Genomic DNA, 9,146 nt, shown 5'->3' on the forward strand with positions numbered 1-9,146 from the left:
TGGTCGGAAGTGAAAGCGAGGAGGGGATATCTCGCATTCAGAGGCAGCTGAGTAAGCATTTCGAAATTGTTGATCTCGGCGATGTAAAGTACTTCCTCGGGCAGGAAATACGGAGAGAAAATGGAGTATTCAATGTTAGCTAGACGAATTACATTGAACAACTGATTATTAGAACAGGTCTTAGCGAAGCGAAAATAGCGAAAACACCCATGGATCCGGGTTATCTGAAAGACGAGGTTAGCAGTAAACCGTTCGAAGATGGTACAAAGTACAGAAGCGTTGTAGGTGCACTACTCTATATTGCGGTATGTGCACGCCCGGACATTGCGACAAGTGTCGGGATTTTAGGTCGGAAATTCAGTGCTCCCACGGAAGCCGACTGGACAGCAGCGAAACGTGTAGTACGTTACCTAAAAGGTACGAAGAAATGGAAACTGCAACTTGGAGGTAAAAATGCTAAAGCATTGGTGGCATTTTCGGATTCGGATTGGGCAGGAGATAAGAGTACGCGAAAATCAACGACTGGATACGTTGTGTACTACGCAGGAGGAGCAGTCTGCTGGGTGAGTCGTCGGCAGAGTTGTGTAACGCTGTCGACAATGGAGGCTGAGTATGTCGCTCTGGCTGAGACGTGTCAGGAGGTTATCTGGCTGAGGCGACTACTCGAAGATTTTGGCGAACATCAAGTGACAGCAACAGTGGTCAATGGAGACAACCAAGGCTGTTTAAGCTTCGCACGTTCAGCAAGATCCAGCAAACGTTCCAAGCATATTGAGACCAAACATCATTTCGTTAAGGACCTGTGCGACAGAGGCGAGGTGGTGCTACAGTACTGCCATACGGACCAGATGCGAGCCGATGTGCTCACGAAGCCCTTAGGTTTCGTAAAGCACCAACAGTTTGCAGAACAGTTGGGATTGGTGAAATCGACCGAAAGTAATGGAGAGGATTAAACATTGAGGAGGAGTGATGGGATATTCAATGTATTACCCCTCACCAAGTTTATCAAATGACAAATGGCCCTTCCGGCAGCACTGTATATATCAATGTAAATATAAATTCAAACAGCAACCATTTTTTGTATCGACACACATTAAAAGTAAATCTGTTCTTCCGTGAAGCACCGCGTGTTTTAATTCATCCTTCCAAAGCAAATGCGTGTTATCCACTTGCGCTCTGTGAAAACTCTGTCCTCCCACACTATTAATGTGGGACAACCCTACAGACAAACAGTTCAAGCTAAATAAAACCGTTTAATAAAGTAATTTACTATTTTGTGATTGCGGCCATCCTGGATTTGGAGTTTTCATGACGTACTGTGATCTACTATTCAAGCCCTTTCATTTGATACTCGTATTAACCGGGTTTTGAAAAAATATGTAGCCCTCCATTTGATAGTGGCAGCCATCTTGGATTTGCGTTTTCTTAAATAACTGTGTTCTACTAGTCAAGCCCTTCATTTGATACCAATATTAATGGGGTTTTGACATAATATGTAGTCCGCCATTCGGTAGGATTTCGATGGATTTGTATTTTTGATAAATAACCGTGTTCTACTAGTCAAGCCCTTTCATTTGATACCCATAATAAAGGGATAAATGTATGAGTAAATGTATTTTGGCAATCTAGGTCTTGAAATTTGGAAACAAATGAAAGTTTGGTAGTTCTCATTTAGGATGCATTTAACCCTTTGCGGTCGGAATTATTTTCCCTTGGAAGAGATCCTCTTATCTTTCCACGCTCATAACCTTTTGTTTACACCGTGGACCGTTGTCTATTATTCATAGAAACTGCGTATTAATTCGTGAAAAAATTCCCTAGATCTTAAAACCTTAAAACTGTTCATTGATTGATCTTCTAATCTACCCTTTCAAAATATTTTTTACTATAAAATTTCAGTACTTCTACCAAAACTCGAGATTATAATATCAGATTATTTTCAGACACAATTTTTGTGCAAGATTTTTTATCCATTTTTATCCAGCAAATATGATAGAATGAAGACAGTCCTAAATCGGACAATCCTTTTCCCGCGTTTTGCTCTTGTCAACACATTCCGCGATCAATTTTTATTTATATAGATAAAAGAAGATATAGGAGTGCGTTTTATCACAATAAAATCCATTTCCCCCTTTGAATAAAGGTCAATTGCGTTAGCGTAAAAATTAAATGGACTAACAACGTTTGTCGCTACACCCAGGTTTTTTACGCGGTTTTTTTTTGAGCGTTTTTTTTACGACGTTTTTTTAAGGCAGATTTTCCAATTAACGCGGTTTTTTACGCGGATTTCCAATTAACGCGGTTTTTTACGTGGGTTTTCCAATTAACGCGGTTTTTGTTATGCGTTACCCGCGTAAAAAAAAGACCAGTGCAATATCACATGTCCCCTTAGGTCAGATTTTTCTCTCATGTTCTCTCAGAGCAAATTACGGTAATTAGTGCTTGTAACGGAGCTTAGCGCTGAGTGCCGCACCTTATCACGATTCTTACGTGGATTTTAGGTGTTGGGTAACGGGGAGTTCGCTGGGGGGTACAACGGGACGGGGTTTTTACGGGCAGCGATTCGTGAATGTCTTTCCCTGTCTGCTTAGCTCTGAACGGTCCAACAAATGTACTGCAACTCTGCTCTGCAAGACACATCGGGCTGCTGTTCTGTAAATAACTCAACAATGATCAATCAACTGTCTCCGCTGTTCGGTCTAACTGGATAATGGAAAAACAGAAGGAAAAAACTATTACGCCTAAATGGCTACTGTGTAAATGTGTACCATATGCAATGCTATAGAAGGGAATACTCTAACGCCGAAAATGGTAACTTTGTAATGTGCTAATTATAGATATGATAAACATGTGACATGTACACGATTAAAATTCGGCTCTGTTACAGTTAAAATGTGCTAATGACAAAAGGGATAAAAAAAATTGGGTGACATGGTTTTTTACGCGGATTTTCCAATTAACGCGTTTTTTTTTACGCGGATTTTCCAATTAACGCGGTTTTTTTCCGCGGATTTTCCAATTAACGCGGTTTTTTTACGAGGTACGCATCCCCCGTAACAAAAAACCTGGGTGTATGTTATTGTAGAACATATGACAATTCAATTTTCCGAATCTTCCCATTTTCCTTCAGAGTTTTCCGAAAATTTTCAATTGTCATGTTTGGTTGAAATATGTGCATTTTTTTATGGGACTCCCTCTCCCTTCCGGAGGAGGAAGGGGTGTCATACCATCATAGAAACATTTTTCTTACCTAAAAACCCTCACATCCCAAATTTGACTCCATTTGCTTGATTAGTTCTCGAGTTATGCAGAAGTTTGTGTTTCATTTATATGGGAGCTCCCCTTTACAGAGGAGGGAGGAGTGTCGAACTACCATAGAAACGATTATCGATCCCTAATACCTCTATATGCTAAGTATTTGGTTATATTCGTTTGATTAGCTCTCGAGTTGCTCAGCATCCTCCCCCCCCCCGCTTTAGAGAAGGGAAAGGAGTGTCAAACCACCATAAAAAACATTTATTGCTCCCTAAAACCTCCACATGCCAAATTTGGTTCCGTTTGATTGATTAGTTCTTAAGTAATGCAGAAATGTATGTTTCATTTGCATGACAGTTCCCCCCCCCTCAGAGAGAGGGGAGGAGTGTTTATTCCTCATAGAAATGTTTCGTGTCCCCTAAAACCTTCGTATGCCAAATTTGGCTCCATTTGCCTGATTGGTTTTCGAGTTATGCAGACGTTTGTGTTTCATTTGTATAGCATCTCCTTCTTAGAGAGGAAGGAGAAGTGTCTATTCACTATACAAACATTTCGTGCCCCCTAAAACCTTTACATGCCACATTTGGCTCCATTTGATTGATTAGTTTTTGAGTTATGCAGAAAATTATGCTTCATTTGTATGGTACCCCCCTTCAGAGAGGGGGGTGGAGTGTCTAACTACCGTTAAAACATTTATTGCACCCTAAAATCTTCACATGCCAAATTTGGTTTCATTTGATTGATTAACTCTCGAGTTATGCAGAAATTTGTCTTTCATTTGTATGGTAGCCCCTCCTTAGCGAGGAGGGTGGAGTGTCTAACCACCATAGAAACATTTATTGCACCTTAAAATCTCTATATTCCTAATTTGGTTTTATTTGCTTGATTAAGTCTTGAGTAATGCAGAAATTAGTATTTCATTTGTATGGCAGCGCAACGGACCCCCCCCCCCCCTTCAGTTTCTAGAGTTAACAATAAATAACACGTTCTGCTGAATAACACGTCTTCATTATATTTTGAGTGGTATGTAATTTTATTAAAGTTTTCTCAATACAAAGTGAACAGGTCTCGTATTTTTGAATGATCCTACATAAATAATCAACGGTACAACATTCTCCATTCAAACTTTTGTCACGTACGATCCATAGGTCGAATTTTATTTTTCTCCTCACCATCTAATTAGACGCTAATCCCCGGTCGCAATAGTTAATGGGATTTTGATTATACTCCCGTTCGTTCGAGAATCGCACTATATCGCGCAAATGTTCCACTCGGATGTGATCAACTGTTCCCAGAATTCAAATGGACTAATCATCAGGATATCTATCGATAAATCATTGAACCTGCCCAACTTGCAATGGTTTAAAAACATGAAGTGCTAATTCGATAGACCGAAGATTTGCCACCTCCTTTGCTCGCGATAAATCATAATCGCTCACAGTAAGCGGATTAGTTTGAAACCCGTTCAAAGGACACTCCGACAGTGTCCGTTTCGTTTATCTCCGCCCGAGGGAACTCTAATGTGGTGGAGCAATAATTTGCACCGTGGTGACCTTTCCTTTTGACGTCGAAAAATACCAGAATCTCCAAAGTTGAAAGCTACAATGTTATATGCACTCACTCTGAGGTATGCAGCGTTTGTGAAACTTTTCTGTCATTTGCAGGTTCTCTATTCTTGTTTTATTTTTTTTGCATCCTCGCTGGAAGCTCTTCAGTGCCAGATTTTTACCTTTTTTATTTTTCCCTCTCGGTGTAATTTATTGTTTGCCATTTTGTTCTCGGATTTCCCGAGTTATTCTGGGATGCCTCCCAGGTTAAGCACTGTTTGGCTTTGGGCCTGTCGCATGGTTAGCAGGAAAAACGAAACGATTCACTCAGTAGGAGGTGGTTTTGTGTACGTACATATATTTCGAGCCTTTGTCTCTTCAGTCGCCTCGGATTGCACTTTTTTGGGCGCACTGCGTTCGCTAGAAGTGTAACGTTTTGTTAAATACGAGGAAACTTTTTGTTTTTCATTTCCTGCAAAGCATATCCTGGGCTGAGTAAGCGATGCAGCAGCTGAAAGCTTTGGACAGTTTCGAATTATTCACGAGAATTTGAGGAGTACCACCCAAAACTAAGTGACATTGGTTGGTACGAATGCAGCTGCCATTTGTGCTGAACATTTCTGCAAGAGACAAAAGCCCAAACTATTTACTGGGTGACGTTATTGTGTTTCGAGGATTTAAACAATTATAACTTTCGGAATGTAAGGAACAATAGGAGCGATTTTATGACGGCGAATTTCCCAAATTCCCAAGAGTTTTCCACTGCTATGTAGAATGCAAGAGCTATGCATTCATTATAGCAACATGTCTGAAACGATCCCAGAAGTGTATTTTGCTAGCTCTTTCCAGATCACTGTTCAAATAGATCGCCTGAAACGACTTTTCAAAATTCTTGTACAGTCTTGAGAAGAATTGCATCACCGACATCGACCACCGCAAGGGCTTGCCGGCGCACAAATCAATGAAACCAGTCGACCGTTGGATGCTTCTTTAGTGCGTAAAAGCATTCTCGGATTCATCGGGCCCGATACCGAAGAGTTTATCGAGCGAGCAAATTACCTTTCCGAGCAATCGGGGCGTTTTGCAAATACTAACGGTGAGGAGGGAAAGGAGTGATGTGATCATCATTTACATATTCCGGTCCAGTGAGTTTAATATCTGGCCAATAAATATGCAAATTGAGGGAAATTTCCTTCCCCAGCATCATCATCACCATCATTGTCGATGTCGTCATTATCGTCGCCTATCGGAATCAATCCGGGGAAGAGAGCGGCAGTGAACCGAAGTATCGGTTGCCGGCATCCGGACAGGTAGCGAAATTGCTGTCTAAAACCTCCCATGCGTGCGGTTAGAAATCTGCATGAGAACCAATATCGGAGCGGTCCAGAACATGTTCGAAGACCTAATCATACATCCAGTTACACGTGCTTGGCAAACGAATGGGGTGAATGTGGGGGATGGAGAATACATGATTTGATTGGATGTTGCAAGGAATCATAGTGCGATGTGATTCGGAAACATTCACTCGTGTTCGAATTGTGTGTTTTGTTGTCATTTCATCATCAAAGAAGACTCCGATAATGAATTGGATAAACAGGGAGATAAATGGATCGTGGAAGGATGTCAACTCCTTTTGGCTATGTTTGCTGTCATTTCGATGTTGTTCATAATTATGTTCGATATGAGGCGTAGCTGTTATTATGACTGCCACAGTAAAATATAGCAGTCGTTTGATAACTGGGCCTGCTTTAACTGGATTGCTTTATAGCTGGGCGAACTTAGCAGTGTAGCAGTGTGAAAACAGTTGACATCATATTCAATGTGAATTTTTGCTGTGATGTGTATTCGATTATAATTTAGGATGTTATAGAAATGACTTTGGATGTCCGTGGCCGAGTGGTTAGCGTCTCACATTATCATGCCGGGTGTTCGGGTTCGATTCCCGTTCTGGGAATCTGGGAATTTTTTCGTCAAAGAAATTTCCTTCGACTTGCACTGTGGTCACGCGTATCCTAGAGCTTGCCCCTCGGAATACATTGAAGTCGTGTTATTTGGCTTAAGAAATCTCAACTATGTATCAATAAATGACACTAATTAATGCCATATGTTGAGACGGCAAAAGTTCCACAAGGAACGTTAACGCCATTCAAGAGAAGAGAAATGCTTTAATTGTGCATGACAAAAACATTAATTCAATTACGTTAAAACAATATCTTCTTGGATGGCACCAACGTTCCCAGTGGAACATTTGCCTTCTCAACGTGGGTATTACTTGTGTCATATTTATTAGTAGTACCTAGTTGAGATTTCTATGTCGTATAACACGCCTCGAATGTATTCTGGAGTGGCAAGCTCTAGAATACGCGTCATCACAGTGCAAGTCGGAAGAAATTTCCCCCGGTCTGAACGGGAATCGAACACGAACCCCTGGCATGATAATGTGGGACGCTAACCACATAAACAATATCTACAAATTATATATACATACCTGTTGTTGCACTCGATGCAAAACTTCCAAACCTTTTAGTAGAAACCTTTTGTTCATCCATTTTTACGATACAGTGTACGGTAGGGTGCCAATCAAAATGGTCATCTCTGATTTCAAAAAGTTACCTCATAAAAAATGTTCACCACCTCGAAAAAACACCCTATGCCAAATATTAGCTCAATCGGACTTAAGGGAAAGTGACGCAAAGCGGTCAAAGTTTGAGTACTTTGAAAATCGAAAAATCACCCAAGAGGGGAGTAAAGGAAATCAGGGTTTTCGATTTTTTCGATTTTTTAAAATTGCATGAAACGTCGAGATCTAGTGTCATCTCGAATTTTTTTTTTGTCAAAAATCAACACTCTGGGAGTTTTTTCCGGAATACGAAACGAAACGTATGGTTTTGGGTACCAATGAAAATAGTTATCTCGATTTTTCATTCGGAACTTGCTGCGAAATGTTGATTTGCACGATAATATACCCTTTGCAAAATATTAGTTCATTGGAACTTCATTTATTAGTATCACAGACGTAAAAATTTGAAATCGGGGTTTCACATGGAATGGCTGTTTGTGGAAATCAACTGTTCTAGTTTTAGCACCACTACACCCAAACTAGCGTTGCTAGAAAGCATTTCATTTTCGGCAGAAACCATGTCTTTTCATGCCTTGTAGCGTCTAATGAGCAAGTAATGTCATCTGTCCCCGAACACTTTAAATTGTTTGGTACTTTCGTAGTAGCGTCACCGGAGCCGAAATACAATAGATAGCATTTTTATTGTTCGCACTGGCATTCAAATATTATTTTTATTGTTGTTGCCTTGTTGTATGCATTATTTTGTCTTTTTTTTAGTGCTACGAAAATGCGTATTTGGGATTTGGGGTAATTAAGTATAAACGCCACCGGAGCGCTATTTTCATTATGAATTGGTTTTCCTTAATTAAATTTATTCTGAGGTCAACAAATGGGGACGTAGTCCCCATCAATCTAGGATAAGGAACAGAGGCGGACCTAAGCCGCCAAGGTGATGCTCGCTTACGCTCGGTCGGACCTAACTAAAGAATCGTCACCTAGGTTGCAAACTAACCGGGCAATCGATGGAACACAGGTTTGCTTGCGAAAGGCCGCCGCTTCCGACGGTACTTTGGCACCAATGTGCCTTTACTCACTTTCACTTAAAACTAAACATAGAATCTTAGGATACTTCTATATATAATCTCGCTGTGCTCTGATTCTTGTCCTATCGCTAAATTCTGCATTGTGGGAAATAATGGAAATGGTTGTTTTTTTCTGATCTTGATTCGTGGGATTGTTTATGATCTTGAATTCTGGATCGTATGATGTGATGTGGCTGAAACTACTGAACCGATCAACATGAAAATTGGTATGTAGTGGTTTTTGGGGCCGGAGAAGGTTTTCGTGATAGTTTGAGACCCCTCCCCCCTCTCTAAGAGGGGGCTGCCACACAAATTAAACACACATTTCTACATTACTTGGGAATTAATCAAGCAAATGAAACGGAATTTGGCATATGGAGGTGATAGGGTGCAATAATATGGTGGTTAGACTCCCCCCCCCCTTTCTAAGGGGGGGGGGGGGCTGCCATACAAATGAAACACAAATTTCTACATTACTCGAGAATTATTCAAGCAAATGAAACCCAATTGGGCATATCGAGATATTAGGGTGCAATAAATATTTCTATTGTGGTTAGACTCTCCACCCCCCTCTCTAAAGGAGGACTGCCATACAAATGAAACACAAATTTCTGCATTACTCGCGAATTAATCAAACAAATGAAACGAAATTTGGCATGTGGAGGTTTTAGGGTGCAATAAATGTTTTTACGGTGGTGGGAC

General features: G+C 40.6%; 1 protein-coding gene across 1 annotated transcript; it reads left to right on the plus strand.

Annotated features, from left to right (window-relative positions):
• Nucleotides 1-209: 209 nt before the first annotated feature.
• LOC129773391 (uncharacterized) lies at nt 210-953 on the plus strand. The gene has a single exon (XM_055776989.1). The coding sequence runs from the start codon at nt 210-212 to the stop codon at nt 951-953; it is 744 nt and encodes a 247-aa protein (XP_055632964.1).
• The last annotated feature ends 8,193 nt before the right edge of the window (nt 954-9,146 follow it).

Source organism: Toxorhynchites rutilus, chromosome 3, assembly GCF_029784135.1.
Source record: "Toxorhynchites rutilus septentrionalis strain SRP chromosome 3, ASM2978413v1, whole genome shotgun sequence".
Lineage (NCBI taxonomy): Eukaryota > Metazoa > Arthropoda > Insecta > Diptera > Culicidae > Toxorhynchites > Toxorhynchites rutilus.

Excerpts from the sequence above, each read along its gene's own strand:
- LOC129773391 (XM_055776989.1), top strand. The coding sequence starts at position 210 with ATGGATCCGGGTTATCTGAAAGACGAGGTTAGCAGTAAACCGTTCGAA.